General features: G+C 39.6%; 1 protein-coding gene, 1 non-coding gene and 1 pseudogene across 3 annotated transcripts in view; 2 read left to right on the top strand and 1 right to left on the bottom strand.

Moving 5' to 3' along the window:
* Positions 1-12,900, bottom strand: part of Knl1 (kinetochore scaffold 1) — a 62,277-nt gene extending 49,377 nt beyond the window's left edge. Inside the window, exons 1-5 of one of the 2 annotated variants that reach the window (XM_008762095.3) lie at positions 12,797-12,900; positions 5,398-5,448; positions 4,330-4,369; positions 3,078-3,137; positions 349-410 (exon numbers count right to left, since the gene is read on the bottom strand). In XM_008762095.3, coding sequence (XP_008760317.1) covers positions 349-410; positions 3,078-3,137; positions 4,330-4,369; positions 5,398-5,448; positions 12,797-12,834 — 251 coding nt within the window. In that variant the 5' untranslated portion in view covers positions 12,835-12,900. Of the gene's footprint in view, positions 1-348; positions 411-3,077; positions 3,138-4,329; positions 4,370-5,397; positions 5,449-12,796 lie in introns of those variants that run through there. The other variant, NM_001170594.1, reaches the window with a different exon arrangement.
* On the top strand, positions 8,112-8,244 carry LOC120102037 (small nucleolar RNA SNORA48; annotated as a pseudogene).
* A 299-nt stretch (positions 12,901-13,199) lies between the features above and the next one.
* On the top strand, positions 13,200-13,281 carry Trnas-gcu4 (transfer RNA serine (anticodon GCU) 4). The gene has a single exon. It is a non-coding gene; the product is annotated as a tRNA-Ser (tRNA).
* The last annotated feature ends 5,899 nt before the right edge of the window (positions 13,282-19,180 follow it).

The raw sequence follows: 19,180 nt of genomic DNA, 5'->3' as shown, positions 1-19,180 counted from the left end.
GGTGCACATAATAAATCTTCCAGTGCTGGGAAGTAGAGACTAGAGGCTCCCTGAGTCCTGTAAACCAGTCTAGCTGAGTCAGTAAGTTCTATGTTCAAAGAGAGACCCTGTCTCAAAAAGTAAGGAGAAGAGAGTGAAGGAGATACTTGAAATTAACCTCTGGCTTCTACATGTGCATACCTACACACACACACACATACACAAGAGAGAGAGAGAGAGAAAAAGAGAGAGAGAGAGAGAGAAAATAAATTTAAGCAAAACAAAAACAGATTATCCAAATAAGTTACCACCAATGTATTTGACAGGAGAAAACCTATAACATTTTACTTAATTTTCTTTTCAACTTACTTTATAGTATCTGCAAAGCTGACCCGACGAGAGCTTTTCCTGGTTCTCGGAGCATTAGATTCCTAAGAGAAAACAGTATAGGATACAATTCTTAACATAAATCACTGTGAATTAGCTCTCCGGACTGTTAGAAGCAGGGATCAAGTCTTATTTTGAATTAATAATGTAAGATTTCCAAACATCCCGATATAGAAGCACTTAATGAACATGAATATGGTTTTCCAAATTCTTTTTGTGTGGCTGCAGTACTACGGATGGAAACAGTGGTTCATGTAAATATGTATTTTCTTTTATTATTGTTTTGCTTGTCTTGAGACAAGACCTCAATATATAACCCATAATGATCTCAAATTCATAATCCTTGTGTTTCAACTTTCTGATTGCTGGGATTTTAGTTATGTATCACCACTCCTAGAGCATGATTTTCAGTAAGAGTTATTATTGGTTTTCTCATTACAATGCATTCTTCTAAAAGTACAAATAAACAGCTTTTTGTTTTTTTTTTTTTTTTGTTTTTTTGTTTTTTTTTTTTTTTTTTGGTTCTTTTTTTTCGGAGCTGGGGACCGAACCCAGGGCCTTGTGCTTCCTAGGTAAGCGCTCTACCACTGAGCTAAATCCCCAGCCCCTAACAGCTTTTTGTTTGTTTGTAGCACAAGGTCTTACTATGTAGCTATGACTAGCCTGGAACTCTCTATGTAGACCAGACTAGATAGAACTCACAGATATCAGCCTGCCTCTGCCTCCCTTGTGCTGGGATTAAAAGCATGCAGCACCATGTCCATCTAAAAAGTTTTCATTATAGTGAAATGCACGTAAGTTACTATCTCTTGTGACTGTTATAGTTATTATAGTCCATCGTCCAGGCTACATTGAATTTGCTATAAAGCCCAAGGATGAATTTGAAATTTCATTTTCCTAGTGCTGAAATTACAGGCCTATGCCATCATACCCAGCTATAACATAATTTATCATCTTAACCACTCTGCCTTGACAAGTACTTACATTTCTTTGTTAGTGGTAAAAACCACATAAAGTTAAATTTACCATCTTTACCATTAAAAACAAAAGGTGTTTATGTGTGCTTGTGTGAGTTTATGTGTATCAAATACATGCAGGTGCCATGGAAGTCAGGAAAGGGTATCAGATCATCTGGAACTAAAGTTACAGGTACTTGTGGGCTTCCCAGCTGGAACTGAATTTGTGTTTCTGCAAGGCCAGAAAGTGTTCTTAACCACTGAAGTCATCTCACCGCCCTCATCTTAACACCTTTAAAGTATACTGTTTAACAGTGATGAAAACATCTTGCTGTATAACTACTCTCAAGACTTCCACATTACAGAAAGAGAACTATACATATTGAGACTGGAGAGACGGCTCAGTAGTTAAGAGCACACACAGCTCTTACGTATCAGAGTTCATTGCCCATGCTAGGAGGTTCACAACCACCTATAACTCCAGGAGGTTATTTGATGCCTCTGTGGCCTCCATGGACACTTTCACACATTAGTGCCTATGACACACAAAATTAAAACAAACAAACAAACAAAATACACATTAGATCCTTCCTCCAAATGTTTGGCAACTAACATTCTATTTTGGCCTCTATCAATTTGACAATACCTCATATCAGTGGTAACAAATAGAATTTGTCTTTTTGAGACTTTTTCTTTTCATTTAGTTCTTTAAAATGATTGCATGCTGTTGTGTGTCAGATTTTTAATACCGAATCTCATTATTTATAAATAGCACATTTTGTTTATTAAACAAACTAGATGGACACTTGATTTTTCCTACTCTTGACTACTGTGATTAGTGCTGCTCTGACTGTGTCTCTGAGGGGCTGGAGAGACGGCCCAGTGGTTAGCAATATGTACAGCTCATGCAGAGAACTCAGGTGTGGTTTCTAGCACTCCAATCGGGACGCTCATAACTGGCTGCATGTACATCTCCAGAGGATCTGGTCATCTCTTCTGACTTCTGTGGGCTCCAGGAATATAAAATACCTACTGTGTGCAGGCATTCACATATACACATAAATTAAAAATATATCTTAAAAAGAACCAGGAATAGTATGCCATCTATATTAAACAGCCTATATGGACAAAAGTCTAACCAGTCACAGCAGGCATGACAGATAGTAGATAAAGAGCTTGCCACATAAGTGAGAGAACTAAATTCTCAATCCCTAACATCCATGTAAAAAGTTATACATGGAGACCACATAGCTCAACAGGTAAAGGCATGTAGTAGATCCTGTTCTAGGTTAAAGAGTCAAAGTACTATTCTCTATTCTAATCCTAGCAGAGGTTAAATTATTAGCAACAAATGGAATTGTAAAATTATAAATGCCAACTTATTCAATAATTTGGACTTTTTAAAAAGCACTGTGCCCCAGGGCCTCATGTACAGTAGGTAAGCATTTCATCACTGAGTCCATATCTAGCCCAGAAGTATTTGGACAAGGACATGGAGCGATACTTACTTGTACACATTCAAATGGGAATCATTTATAGTATTATCTCCTCACATAACTAATAAAATTCATCATGCTCTCTGAAGCCAGGCATGATGACAGAAATCTATAATCCTAGCACTTGGAAAGCTCAAGCAGGAGAACTGTCACAGGTTCAAGGTCTCTCCGTTTTATGTAAGTGAAACCTAATCTCAGCCAACCAAATCCTCCAAAATAAAATCACTGAAATTACAAAGCATTTGCACAAGAGACTTACCTGAACTATTTCATTTCCACATTTGAGGTCCTGAAGAGGACTCCTTGGGGGTTTCAAAATCTAGAGTCAATAATTAGAATTAGTCAAAAAAATCTGATGTAGCTACTAGTCAATTTAAGTTATATGAGTCAAGAGCTAAAATTTCAATTAAAATCCCTGAGACTCTTCAGAGTCATATTATGCACTGATATGTAACTGATTTAAATATCTGACATTTATGCCTTCTCCTGACCCACTCACCCAAATTCTTTTGAACAAAATTATCTAAGTGTTTTAGGTAATGCTCCACACCAACTCAAGGGTATAGAGACCATCTAACAGTCTGCAGTTTGTTTTCTCATAATGTGCAATTCAGGAATGAGGGCATGCTCTAATAGGATAATTACATTAACACAATTCAGTTCTAAGTCCTATTTTCGTATCTTAAGAAAATATATCAAACTCTTCACATAGAACTTAAACATAGAAATAAGCGCTAGATATATCAGGGCTCAGAGATAATTACATCAATTATGTCTGTTAGCAAAAACTACCCAAAAGCAGTTGAAATAGAAAAAAGGAAAGAAAATCCCAGCAGAGTTGTGTTAGAATCCCTTATGAGTAATTTTTTGTATATAGGCACCCTATACCCTTGTATTTTTCAGTTTTATAATCTAACATGAATTTGCTATGTAAACCAACTTGGGTGAACTTTTGTCTTGCAATAGTTTGAATGTGTGTGTGTATAGGTGTGTGTGTGTGTGTGTGTTAAAAAGAAAGTTATACATTTAAGCACATAAAATATTGAAATAAAATTCATTACATAAACACTTAAAAATATCACATTGCTATAGAAATATGCTAACAAATTTATCAAATTATAAAAAAAGTATAAAAATATGGATTTTAGTACATTTACTGAAGTGTATAACCAGATTATTTTTGAGTCTTTATCCAGAAAGCAGTAAGAAGATAGCTGGGATGCCAAGGTAAAGACACAATCAAAATTCCTATAATTGTATTCAGTAAAAAGTAACATCTAGGGGCTGGAGAGATGGCTCAGTGGTTAAGAGCCCCGACTGTGCTTCCAGAGGTCCTGAGTTCAATTCCCAGCAACCACATGGTGGCTCACAACCATCTGTAAAGAGATCCGATGCCCTCTTCTGGTGTGCCAGAAGATAGCTACAGTGTACTTGTATATAATAAATGAACAAATCTTTAAAAAAAAAAAAAAAAAGTAACATCTATTAATTTAAATAAAAACATTTCTTACTGAGGAATGCTGTCTTCTAACAGGCCTCTGTGTATTGTCACTAAAAGAAAAAAGGGAAAGTTATATATCTGTAGATAAACAACTGAATTTCTAAAAGCTATCATCACTTCATCCCTTATGTGTTATAAGACATAAAATTCTGCATTTAAAAAGCATGCTGTGGTCAAGCCTGGTGGTTTTCAGAGGCTGAAGCAGAAGGATCACAAATGTGGTGCCTTACTCAGACACCAAGTAAGTGCAAGGACAGTTTTAGCAATTTAATAAGACCCTGTCTCACACTACAACATAAAAGACTGAGGGCCAAGGCTCAGTGGTAGAACACTCACCTAGCAGGTATGGAATCCTAAATTCAATCTCTAGTACACTAAAAGAGGTGGGCCTAGAAGAAGCTGGGAGTATAGTTTAGTGGTGGTTCTTTCTTGCCTAGTCTAAAGATCACTGCCATTACATTCTACTAGTTAACTCTTCCAAGGAAGAATATGAGATTTGTTGCCAACATGGTTTTTCAAACAAAACAAAACAAAACAAAACAAAACCAAAAACAAAACCCTAAAAACCTAATTATTATATGAAATCTTGAGATATTTGTAATTTTAGTAATCATCTGCAAAATGAAGTATATATGTATGGTGGCACATGCCTTTCATCTCAGTACTCTGAAGGTGGAGGCAGGTGAATCTCTGAGTTTGAGGCCAGCCTGGTCTACATAGGAGTTTCAGCCCAGCCCAGCCCAGGGCTTTATAGTAAGACTCCATCTCAAACAAAAATGTTTGGTAGGCTGCAAACAGGTCACTAGTTTATGGTACCAATTTTAGAGAAATCAATTCATCTCATAAGGCCTCAATAAGATGGGAGGTGGTGTCTATGAAAGTCCTTCAGGTCCTAAGTTCTTACTCTAAATGAACTTATACAGACATATGGCAGAAAGGCTATCACTTTGTAACACTGACTTCTTTTACTTGGAACAAAATAGAAAACAATTTCAGACATTACTGATAGTTCTTAACTAATTTAAAATGGCCTTTCTGTACTAGAAAATAACATTTTAATAGCACTGAATCAACTTACTTCTCTTCATTAGCCTCTGAATATATCCCATCCATTTTTGAAAACGTTTTTCTGAAAAAAAAAAAAAGACACATAGTATTAACAAGTAAAAAAGATGAAAAAATACAGTCTATGAGAGAGTAGGACCTTGGGTATGACTTTAGAGTTATTTTGTAAAGAAGATCAAAAATAAGAAGCAAACACTACATTGTGAACTCTAAAACATGAGAAATTTAGGACAGTACCACGTTATACTTAATACTGGAATTTTTATACTCAAAGTAAAAATCTAGGCCAGGTATTATGGCCATCCTTATAATCTTAGTACTTGGGAGTGTAGGCAGGAAGAGTAAGAGTTCAAAGCTAGTCTCAGTTACATATCAAGTTTCAAGTCAGTCTGGGCTCTATCAAGAAGCCATCCCTCTTGCCCTCCATCCCTACCCCTACCCCCGCCCAAATCAAAATAAAATTTATAGACTAATTCTGAGCACGATGATATGAACTTTCCAATAAAAACCTGGCCTAGTTTGCATGACAATCAAATAATACAATACTTGGATTATATAATAATTCAACCTCTAAATGGAAGTCAAAAAGATACCTAAAATAGTAGATATATCTTAGGAAAATATGCTGGGTATCATAGCACATACCTATAATCCCAGAACTCAGGAGATAAGAGGCAGGACAGTTGCTACAAGTACTGGGATTAGAAGCATGTGCCACCATACCTGTCCCTAAATTTTAACATATACATGATATGTCAGGAGTCAGCAAGCTAATAACTAGCAAGTGATCTTCCTAAGATGAGGGGCTAAACAATTTCTGGCCTCAGGAACTCAGAAGGCAGGTCAGCTACTGTAGCTAAGTGATTTAGACTTAAGATAGGAAAATGTTTTATTATTATACAGCAAACTTAAATATCTCATAAAACCAAATCTTTTTTTTTTCTTTTCTATTTTTCTGAGCTGGGGACCGAACCCAGGGCCTTGCGCTTGCTAGGCAAGAGTTCTACCACTGAGCTAAATCCCCAACCCATAAAACCAAATCTTAATCCCGCCGATGCTCTTCGCCCTCCGCTGCCTCAAGAAGAACCAAGCACAAGCACAAACCCAAGCAATGATGCTTAATTTTTTTAGTTAATTGCCCAAATTGCAAAAATCTCAGGATTTTTTTCATTTCATAGAATAATTAGGTTTTCAGTTTTTCTTGAAAACCCAAGGGTGACAGCACAATTCACATTCTCTAAGTTGCCTGGGTACCCTTGAACTCATTCTGTACAAGGCTGACCTTGAACTTTTAATTCTCCTATCTCAGTCTCCTAAGCAAACTTTATTACTGGAAAGTACAACTAAATCCAACAATATTAATGTTTTAATACTGCAGTCAATTATTCAAATTGGAATGCTACTCAATATGTATTGGATAGCATTGGAAATGGAAATCTACTCAGTTAAGTAAGCTAGCTCAGCAAGAAAAGGCACTTGTCATTAGGCTACCCAAGCCCAATCGCTGGAACCCACATGGTAGGAGAGAACCTAAACAGACTCCCATTAAGTTTGCCTCTGACCTCCACATGTACAGTATAACACATACACAAAATAAATACATATAAGTTTTTTTTTCACTGCATGCATTAACTAGAACCTAGCTTTCAGCTAAGAAAAGACATCTCAGGTTTGATAACTACTCCTAGCCATTTCTATCATAACGTTAAATCAATACCATATACATGAACTACTAATAGTCAATATTCTTACTTTTAACAATAAGGAAAAATATATACCTAAAAAATAATATTTTTTTAATATTTCTTTATTTTATGTATGTGAGTACACTGTAGCTGTCTTCAGACACACCAGAAGACATGGAGTCCATGACAGATGGTTGTGAGCCACCATGTGGTTGCTGGGAATTGAACTCAGGACTTCTGGAAGAGCAGTCAGTGCTCTTAACCCCTGACCCATCTCTCCAGCCCAAAGATAATATTTTATTTCACTTTTTTTTTTTCCACATACGGTAAAAGCCAAATTTAGGGGACAGATCTTCATAGTAAGTCTGAATTTAAGTCTGAAATAAGTACTTGGGTTTGGAGTTTTTGTTGTTGTTTGTTTGTTTGTTTGTTTGTTTTAAAAATTCATTTAATTTTATGTGCATTAGTGTGAGGGTGTCAGATCTCCTGGAACTATAATTACAGAAGTTATGAGCTGCCCTGTAGGTGCTGGGAATTGAACCCAAGTCCTCTGAAAGAGCAGCCAGTACTCTTAACCACTGAGCCATCTATCTCTCCATCCGTTTTTTGGGTCTTAAGATAGTCTCACTATGGGGTTGGGGATTTAGCTCAGCGGTAGAGCGCTTGCCTAGAAAGCACAAGGTCCTGGGTTCGGTCCCTAGCTCCAAAAAAAAAAAAAAAAAAAAAAAAAGATAGTCTCACTATGTAGCTCTACCTGGCCTGGAATTCATTATATATAGACCATACTGGCCTCAAACTCACAGATGACCTTTCTGCTTTTGCCTCCTGAGTGTTGAAGTTTAAAGCAAGGATCACCACAACAGGCTTGGATCTTGGATGCTTTAAACAAAATGTACATGAGTGCTTTGATTGCAGCACATTTTCACCTAGTTATCTGTGGAGACCAGAAAAGGAAACGGAATGTCCTAGAACTACTGGAATTAGGGACAGTTGTGTTAGGGACAGTTGTGAGATGCCATGGTAAGCACTAGAAGTTGAATCAACCCCCTGCCAAGGGGCGAAGAGACACCTGGTTGGTGTTATTGTTCTTATATTAGGCAGGGGCCAAGTAGATGGCAACCCTTTGCTCATCCTAGCTTGATAATCAAAAGCTGTTTTATGCCTAGGACTCATAAAAATCAAATCAAATCAAATCAAATCAAATCCAGAGAGCACAGGGAGGAAGAAGAAAGACAGAGACCTGTGGACCATCATGACATCCATAGACCTGCCCTCCAGTGCACAGGCACAGAGGGGACAGACACCAGCTTGCAGACAGGCCATACAGTATAGATGGAGGATGTCACCCAGGAACCTGCCAGTCACGTGGCCAGCCTGCAGCTGGAACCACCACAATGTATATGTATTTGGTGGTCAGATGGGAGAGAGAGAGAGAAGTGGGACAGTTTGAACACCATGAAGAAGGATGGAACTGCATACCTGAGGGAAGATAAAAGTAGCCTGTTGTGAGTGACCAGCCCTGCCACTGGGGCCATTTCTGACTTTGTGCCTAAGCAGTGGCAAGGGATTTGTAGCAGGGGTCGGTGTCCATGTCTGTGGCTCATATTTTCACTAGAAAACATGAGGAAGTCCTTGGTCGGTGACAACGGGGACCACTTGGATGTGCCAAACTGGTCCTGCCCCTCATTGGCTGCAGTGCTCTAGATAGGTGGTCTCATCTCTCACAGCTGGCCTCACTCAGTAGAGTGGGCCCTGAGCCTTGCCCAGGCAGCAGATTAAAGCTGGCCCTGATGGTGGGGATATGGAGAAGCAGGACCCAAGGGTATGAAAGCAGAAAGACTAACCTTGCCTCCTGCTGATGGTGGCATTGGCTGGCCTAGCCAGAGCAGGGCTAGAAAGCTCGCACTGATGGTGTGGATAAGGGAGAACTGGTGAGCTGACCAGCTGTTACCACTTAGGTCCAGATCCAAGGTTCTGAGATGCCCCACCCCAGAATCTATAAGGGTCAGTCCTACCGTTCCAAAGCTGCAGGATCTCCATGACACAGGACAACAGAATAAATGGAAGAAGTCCCAATTAGGATTCAATATTGATGGTGTCACAGAAGCCAGAGACCTTGAACCAGACCAGTGACTCATTGCAATGAACATTTGCAAAGGAAAAGTGTGGACAGAGGGAAATTCTGTAGGGTACACTATGACATACCACTACAGTTTCCACAATGAGATGTTTTCTATGCTTTGCTTTGTTTTTTGGCTGTTGTTATTTGTGTGTGTATTTTTTATTTTGGGGGGAGGATTCAAGGGCAAAAGCACTGGGGTATATAATGTGAGACACAAAAAATCATTAAAAAACAAAACAAAACAAAACAAAACAAAAACAAATTGAATCAAGGTTCTTCCTCTCAAGATCAGCCAGTGCTCTTAACTATTGAACCATCTCTTTGGCTCATAAATCTATGTATTTAAAGAAATTTCTACTTAAAATATTTCAGTGGCTTGCTTTGACATTCTTCACTGGGACCTATAAGGCTTAGGGGATATGGTCTCTGGTTGCCTCTTAGACTTTGTTATTCCTTACTACTTCCTGATTTTAGTAGCCACACTAGCTTTCTACTTCTATGCAGAGTTCTTCCCCAAATTAGTGTATTAATAAAGAGCTATTATCTCTTGGAAAAAAAGGCAAAGTTTTCTTGGTAGCACTATGCATATCTTCTCTGAGCGTTACAACTGCATTTCAAAAATCTGTTCTAGAACTTGTTATATATTAACAGGTGTCTCTAGCACCTCTCCAACTACCTTTGCCACAGCATAAAATTATGAAAATAAAGTGTGTCTTAAGTTTCCTGTTACAGACTAGAAGTGCTTTTAAATGGTAAGAACTCAATGACGATTTCCTGAAGAAGTATCCTTCACAAGTAAGCATGTTACACTTACAACTATTTACTAGTACATTTGTCTATAGAAGTGGTTCTCAGCCTCTGGGTTGCGACCCCTTTGGGGATCAAAACCCCTTTGACAAAGGTCCCATATCAGATATCCAGCATATCATAGATTATACAACTCATAACAGTAGCAAAATTACAGTTATAAAGTAGCAACAAATTTTTGTTTGTTTTTGTTTTTCAGCACAGGGTTTCCTGTGTAGACTTGCCTGTCTTAGAACTAGCTCTATAATCCAGACTGACCTGGAATTTGCCTCTTCCTACCAAGTCCTGGGATTAAAGGTGTGTGCCAACCACATCACCCAGCTGCAACAAAATAGTTTTATGGTTGAGAGTCACCACAACCTGAGGAACTGTATTAATGGGTTGCAGTATTAGCAAGGTTGAGAACCACTGCTCTATAGGAATAATTTCAAGTTCAGCTTATCCTTTTATAGGAATAGTTTCAAGTTCTGTACTCAAAACAGTACTAGGAAATATTAATTCAGGGTAAACTAAACATTGTTGTTTGAAAGTCTTTGAGAATCATTCCTCTCCAACTTGTGGACTAGACCACTTAACCAATGAGATTCAAAACTTTCTGGAAGTCTCTAATTTCATTAAATGTGTATTTTATTATATAACACATATGTTACACTTTTAACAAAACAGGCCAACCCCCCAGACCATTGTAATGAACCTTACTTATAAAATACTTTTGATCACATTCACACTAGTTATTGATTGTCTAGAAAACTATACATTTGGCATTTAGGGTTATACTTATAGCATATTTATAGAGGTTTTTTAATAGTACTAGTTTTTTAAACATTCATTCTTGAAATCTAGCAGGCATTGTGTGAAATAATTCAAAATAGTATCTATCGATATTACCATCAATTATAATAATGTATCATTGTGAAGTAAAAGTTTTGGCAATTGGTATGAATAAAAGCTAATGGGCTTAATTAGTAACTTGATTACTTAAGAAAAAAGTTTATTATATTTTCCTTCAACTTACATTTATCAAATGGCTACCAAGTTGTTGGGACATACTCATTATATTAACGAACATAGCTATATAAAAATAAAGCTATTAAGTATTTCTTTTGGACTGTTTGAACCAAAAATTTGAGATTCACTTGTTTAAATAATCCAGGGGTCTGCAGATCATCAACAGAGGACCAAAGCAGTGTTCAAGAACTTTCTTTTAACTTAAGAAAATAAACAACAGCAGCAAAATATCATGTAGCAGAGACCACTACTGATCTGCAGCAGCAAGCAAATTCTAAAATAATACCTGGTTCTTTGTCCATTCCTGAATTTACACAACCAAAATCTACAGCAAATATTTTCCACATTCACCACTGATATAGACTCTAGACCTATGCTCTCAAATTCAATGATTATATACAATTAAATTAAAAGGGAACAAATTAAAATTCAAGTTTTTGGTAACCATACTACATTTCTTTGATAACCACATTTTAAGTGTTCCAAAAATAATTGCTAATGGATACCATGTAGGACAATGCAGATATAAAATATCATTATCACAGAAAATTCTATTGGAAAGGCTTATCCCATGCGGTATCTGGAGTCAGTATCTTCTTTTATTCGCAGCATCAAACACATCATTTATATCGCCACTCCAAACACTTTACTCCATTTACATCTGTCATCATGTATATATCATTCATATAGTCAAGAATTACATTGCTTGAACCTAACCTTTAATGACCAAAGATCTGACAATATTATTTCCTTCCATATCGATAAATCATCCCTCCAACAATCTAAACAATGAAATGCCATCTCCACGAAGTCTACTTTAGCACAAGACAATGAACCTATAAGACATACAAGAAACTCAACTGAACCAATTTAACTGAAATGAAAACTAACGTCAACCTTAGTGTCTAGAATAAGCTGCTACTTTAGTTTTAGCCACATGCTATATCCCTGTTAACTTCTGCCTTAGTCACCGTTTTATTGCTATGAAGAGACACCAAGACCAAAACTTTTCTAACAGGAAGCAGCTAATTGGGGGGTTTGCTTACAGTTTCAGAGACTTACACAGCAGTCATCATAGAGAACCTGGCATCAAACACAATGCTGAAGGAGTAGCCGAAAATGTCCACAAACAGCAGGCTGAGCTTTTGAAACCTCAAAGCTCATCTCCTCAAACAGTGCCACTCTCGAGGCATTCAAATATATGAGCTTAGGGTAGCTATCCTTAGTCAAACCACAACGTCTAATACAGTCGACAATATTTTTTCTTTCCATCCAGAGGGCTTAAATCCAAAGCCTGACGATGGAAAAGGAATTTTATGTAATCTAACACACCGATGATGTCTTTATTAATGTTAGACCTGCAGAAACCCTTAACTCTTACTACTGTGCTCAGACGGAACCTAGAACCACCGAAGCGGGGAGCTTGGGTCAGAAACACTTACCACAGGGAGATGGAGAGAGACAGTGGAGCGAAACCCTAAGACCTGACGAAAGATGGTGGGTGGGGCGATCCCGGACGCCCACAGTGCACCGCGCAGAGAACAGAAACCAGCCCCAGTCGGGAATGGAGCGGCGTTGGGAAAGGAGACGCAAAACGCGGCGTTCCAGGCGAAGAGGAGAGCCGGCCGTTGGTGCTCGTGCGTTCCGGAAGGCTGCAGGGCCTTTCTGAGATCGCCCGGCCGACTGAGCGACCCTCAGCAACCCGCGCCCGCCCTTCAGCGCTCAGACAAAACCCAAGCCCTCTCAGGACCCCAGAACAAAAAAGAGCGTTCTAACCCGCCACAGAGCACCTGCTTGACTTGTCTGGGGTCCGCGCGCTCCTCCGCATTGGACGTCACCTCACAACATCCCGCCACTGTCCGTGAAGTATTCAAATCTAACCGCCAGAGTGATGCGCATGCTCAATGCCGCACGCCGCGCAGGCCCCACCCCTTCGGCCCCAGGCCGGCCCCACCCCTAAGACTTACTTAGACTTTTCTGTCCTCCTCTGCGCTCACTTAAGTTCCTTCTGGTTTTTCTCCTTTTCTACAGAATTTTTTCGCCTCTATTATTCTGAGAACGGCCATCTTCTTTCGATTGTTTGCATAGTAAACAATCGCACTGTTGGCTTCCGTACGAAATGGCGACTCCCATATTGCGTCACATCAGTCTGTTACTACTCCCTATAGCTGCCAGGAAGGAGTGAGCTTCTGGGACGAGGTGGCCGAGTGGTTAAGGCGATGGACTGCTAATCCATTGTGCTCTGCACGCGTGGGTTCGAATCCCATCCTCGTCGAAGGTGTCTTTTGCTTAATGTGATTTTATAATTTACAGGATGGAAATAGTTGAATATTCGGGTTTTAATTCCAATCAGATTTTATCTAACACAATTAGTCCCGCACGGAAGTGTTTTTGTATATGATATTGGAATTTGAAGAAATTTGATATTTAAAATCAGTTGAAGGAATTGAGATTTTTTAAGGCATTTTTTGGAACGTTATGACTCACAGATGAAGAAAAAAGCAGATAAAGAGACTTTTTCTATGACTTTAATTTCTTACAAAGTAAAATAATAGGACAAAGAATATAACTATAGCTCTCGTGTTCCGTGGTGGTCTGTAACATGAATTGACCTAGCTCTGACATGAACGGTTTCAGTTGTTTAAAATGAGCTCTTACTCGGAAGGCTTTGTTTTGTTTTTTGTTATTTTGAGACCCGGTCTCATCGTGGAGTCTAGGCAGGTTTCAAGTTCAAAATCATCCCGTCTCACCTTCCCAAATGCTAGGATTACAAAACTAACCCACCACACTGGCTGTTTTAGGGTTTTTAAGACCTGTTCTGGTCCGGAAGTACCATATTGCATTACAAACGCTACTTCTTCCAGCCCTCAAGCAGGCTGTGGGGTTTGTTTTCAATGTATACATTAAGATGATACCTGTGACATTTGAAATCTTGATACGATCCGGAAACTACTGAAGAACAAGAACATGACTACCTTTCCAGAAGACGAGGAGCTGAGTCTTCTGGATTTAACCAGAGAAGAGGATTAGGAAAAAAAAAAAAAAAGAACAGAGATTTTCCTCTTGTAAAATCATCAGGCAAATTCATCCAACTCACACTTAAAAACCTTTAATTTTTTATACATAACTAAAAGCACCGTACATTTTATATGACTTATGTCTCTCCAACTCTGCGACCCTGTGATCATGACAGATATTTTTATATTCTGTTGTTGTTTGTTGCTGTTTTACACTGAAAGGTTAACTTGTGACACTGATAGGTTAACTTGTGCAAGGCTATACAGCTTCTAAGGCGCAGACAGGACAGTGTAACCCAGATCTCTGGACTCTGACTTTTAACCTGTAAGGTACCAGATCGTTAAGATTCTTAATGATCCCCTGGGGTGGCGGTTTTACATTCCCCTCGCTGGGAATGCTCAATGTTCAAGAACCCAGCACCTGGCAGGTGCTTCAGCAAGATTTGTGGCGCTGATGGTTGGAAAGCAGTTGCCTTTCTCCTGGTTCCTCCATTTTGGGTCCAAATCCCTTGGGAATGTTGATACCCCCACACTCTGAGCACTTTTGGTCACTTCTCTTCGGCCATGTCTTACTGTTCATTTTCTGTCCTGGTGGGACATACATCCCTTCAGGGTCCTTGTAGGCAATTTAGTAGGCTATTTTTTGAGAGGGTGGGGTGGGGAGGTGTGGGGAGAAGGATGGAGGCAATCATTCTCATAATCTCTCATTAAAAATACTTTTAAATAAGGCAGCGAGCTTTGGTGATATTAATCTTGCCTGTGAATTTGCCTCCAATAGAAATCATGTATTTTATATTATTTGACAGCTTTAGAATTCCTATGGTTTGAAAGTGTCTGTCAAATTTCGTGTGTCAAAAATTTGGCCCAAGCTGGGTAGTGGTACATGCCTTTAATCTTGGCACTCAGGAGGCAGAGGCAGGCATCTCTGAGCTCCAGGCCAGTCTGGTCGACAGAGCCAGTAAAACCTGTCTAGAGAATCAAAACAAAACAGAATAAATTTGACCTAGTGCAGCAGACAGAGCATCGTTCTCTTAGATTTTTCAGCCTCCAGAACTGAGACAAAGTGCCTCCCACAGACTCCTCTGTTTGTGAAGCCAAGAGTAGCCTGAGACTCACTCTTTACATCCTGCTTCAGCCTCCCTAGGCCTGGGTTACAGAGATGTGCCACCATAACCACACCCAGAGAAGTTTATGTTCTTTATAAATCATTCAGTTTTGTGTATTTTATTGTAGTAACAGAAAGCAGCCTAAGACAGTATTTACTACTTCAAAACTATGGTCATCATTAGACCTGCCATTAGACTTTTATAAAAATGGGTCTGGATGTGGTGACACATGTCTGTCGTCTCATCACTTGGAGATCAGGAGTTCAAGGATATCCTCAACTATTTAGTCAGTTTTTCGCCAGCCTGGGCTATGAGACTCTGCCTTTAAAAAAAAAAATTAGAGAGAGGGTCTGGGGCTGGAGAGATGGCTCAGTGGTTAAAAGCACTGACTGTTCTTCTAGAGGTCTTGATTTCAAATCCCAGTCAACCAGCTAGGGGGTCACAACCATCTGTAATGAGATCTGATGCCCTCTTCTGGTGCATCTGAGGACAGTGACAGTGTACCTATATATACATTAATAAGTCTTTTTAAAAAGTCTAAAAATAAATACATTAACTACTGTCCCACAGTTTTAAAATACTTTTGTGCATAAGTATGTATAAGTATATATGTGGATTTTGGGCTGGTTGGTTGGTTGGTTGGTTGGTTTTGTTTGTTGAGTCTGTATAACCCTGACTGCCACAGAACTTGCTCTGTAGACAAGACTGGCCTTGAACTCACAGAGATCCAACTGCCTCCACAATGCTAGATTCAGCGACCACCTGGATAGACTTTAACTTTTGATCCTCTTGCTTCAACTTCCAGAGTAGCTTGGCTTACCGTCCAGCCTGCACCATCAGGCCTGGCACTACCTTCTTCCTAAAACAGGCTTCTACTCTCCCATTCCTTAATCTGTAACTTTTATTGTCTCTCCTTCTGATCTCAGTTAGCATTAACTGTCAACTCAACACAGCCTAGAATCACCTGAGAAAGGAGACTTAGCTGAGGAATTGCCCAGAGTAGATTTTTCTGTGGGTTTTCTTAATTATTAGTTGGTGCAGAGGGGTTCAGCCCACCTTGTGTGACACCATTCCCTAGGCAGTAGGGCTATATAAGACTCTGCCTTTAAAAGAAAAGTCTAAAAAATAAATGCATGAGGGCCGGAAAGATGGCTCAGTGGTTAAGAACACTGACTGCTCTTCCAGAGGTCCTGAGCTCAATTCTCAGCAACCACATGGTAGCTCACAACCATCAGGGATCTGATGTCCTCTTCTGGTGTGTCTGAAGACAGCAACAGTGTACTCATATAAATAAAAAAGATGAATAAAAAATTTTGATTGAAAAAAATTAATACATGAATTACTGTTCCACAATTTTAAAATATTTTTGTTGAGCATAAATATGCATATGTATGTATATGGATTATAGGTTGACTGGTTGGTTTGCAAGTAGCATTTCTCTAGTTTCTCCAAGTTCCTACCCTTCCTTCTCTTGAAGTTAGACTGTAACCTATGAGCTGAAGTACATACACCCTCTGCTTCCAAAAGTTGCTTTTGGTGAGTGCTTTATCACAACTGAAAAGAAACTAGGACAGAAGTCATTTTCATCAACAAGCATCCCTAGCCCTGTGTGCTGTACATCCCCATCTCCTTCTGTCGGTCTGCTCTCGCTTGCTTCTGAGCCTTTGCACATCTTCTAAACAGAGTCCTCTGCCCTTACCCAGCATCATGAGGAGGCAGTGCTTAAGTCAGCGGCTACTGCTGCACGCCCTCTGCAGACCAGTAGAGTAGGCTGAATCATCTCCTGAGTTTTACCAGCTTCTAGAATTGATGGCTTGTTTTGGGTCCAGTTTCTACAAATAAAAGTTAGTTGAAGCTGGAGGAGGGGCAGTTGCAGGCCTGTAATCTCAGCATTTAAGGATGTAGAAATAGGAGGAACATGAGCCTGGGCTCTATGCTTGTTATTCCTAATTCATTATTTACTTTTACTCTATGTGCAGAAATGCCTCGCCTGGCTGCACATCTGTGCTACATGTCCATGCCTGCTTCCCTTAGAGGCTGGAGCGTGTTGGATCCTCAGCAATGGAGCTATAGATAATTGACGCTTCCATGTAGATGCTGGGAAACAAACTCAAGTCTTCTGAAGAGCAGTATGTGCTCTTAACCACTGCTCCTAATTACTGAGTCATCATCACTCCAGACCCTTTTTACACATTTTATCTGTATTTTATGTGTCTGGGTGTTTTGCCTGCACACCATATGTGTACAGTGCCTACTGAGGCCAGAAGCTGGCTTTAAATGCCTTTGAACTGGAGTTACAGATGGTTGTGACCTAGCAGGTAAGTACTAGAATCAAACCTGGGTTCTCTCTATATTCTTAGTTGCTGAGTCATCGCTCCAGCCCCAGGTGAGTTATTTTCACAAAGGAAAAATCTTCAGGTGTTTTGAAAACTTATAATACACTCGAAAAATCTAGAGAGATGGCACAGCAGTTCAAAGCACTTACTTTTTCGGCAGAGGACTGGGTTCAGTGTCCAGTGCCCAGATGGCAGCTAACATCAGGTGCTGTCACTCCAGTTCCAGGGGCTCTGAACTCCCTGGGTACCAGGTATTCATGTGTGCACATACATAAATGTAGACCAAACACTCACATACAAAATAAAAATAATTAATTAAAAACAAAAATCAGGGCTAGAGAGATGACTTAGCAGTTCTAAGAGAAGACGGCTGCTCTTCCAGAAGTCCTGAGTTCAATTCCCAGCAACCACATGATGGCTCACAACTATCTATAATGTGATCTGATGCCCTTTTCTGGGCTGCAGGCGTACATTCAGCTAGAATAATCATATACATAATATAAATAAATCTTTAAAATAAAACATAAGAGTGAAAAAATGAATTGGAAGTTCATTTAAAAAATATTTATCCTGGGATTTCTTCATGTATAGAATACATTTTAGACATTTACTCTCTCTCTCATTCCCACTTCCTCTTTCACCAAAACCCTTCTTGCCAAGAGGTTCCTCCTACTTTCGCGCTTGTCTTTGGATATGTGATGCACTGAGGTAAATAAGGCTGCTTGCTTGGGCATGGTTGGGAAGTGATTTTCTGGTGCCTGGGTAACTTTTCAGTGGTTAGATCACTGAAGAAAATGACATTCGATCTCCCAGCAACCATTAACTGCCAGTAGCCCCTTCCTCAAGCATGTTTAAATGACGGTGGACATAGTTTTGCACTTGGCTTGCAGCAGTAACTATGGTTGTACTTGTGCAACTGCAAAGTCACTCCCAGACTTTTTAAGGCACCCCTCCTTATCCTCTGGCTCTTCTGTTCTTTCCCGGTCTTCTCCCTGATGTTCTGAGCCTGGCAGGTGTGATACAGGTATCCAGTTTCAAGAGGCTCACTCCTGAACCTCTCACCGCCACGCCTTTGTAAACTCGGGTGTTACCTTGTGAAATTACTGAGGCTTGCTATGAAACTACTAAGATTTTCTCTCCTGATGATTTCCCGACTCATAACTACCAGTACCTGGCTCCCATATTCTAAGAGAGTGAAAATAATCAACAATGCCACTTTATTTTAAAGAACGGGAGGGGGAAATTACTTGAATTAGTAATAGAAAGAGAAGAGACTGATAAAAGAGTGAGAGGCGCCATCTACTGGATCAGTGGCGACTTCCAGGTTCGTGAGAGAAGAGTTTCATCTTTTTACCTTTTAGACCCCATCAACAGGCCTCTGCTCAAAACACTCCTATCAATAAATAGCAAGGTTACTTCACACTAACCTAACTATTTCAGGATACTCCAACCCCCAGTCCCTGGGTGACCATGAGAAAGGACTGATACAAAAATACCTAGTTAAGACTAACAGCGTTTACTGCTTGAGTGCAAAAAAATGGGTCTTCATCCTCCAGATCCAGCTTCAGGAAGACTCATTCCCTGTTGATTATGAATTTATCAGGGAAGAATTGTCAGTGGTTAGCTGATGACACTCCACGCAGCTCTTCTAAGACTTAGTGCTGAAGGCAGACTCGCAATGGATGGTTGTATGTGCATGTTTGCTTATAGTCTAT

The sequence above is a fragment of the Rattus norvegicus genome, chromosome 3 (genome assembly GCF_036323735.1).
Source record: "Rattus norvegicus strain BN/NHsdMcwi chromosome 3, GRCr8, whole genome shotgun sequence".
NCBI classification, from domain to species: domain Eukaryota; kingdom Metazoa; phylum Chordata; class Mammalia; order Rodentia; family Muridae; genus Rattus; species Rattus norvegicus.
This window is presented reverse-complemented; position numbering and strand designations above follow the sequence as displayed.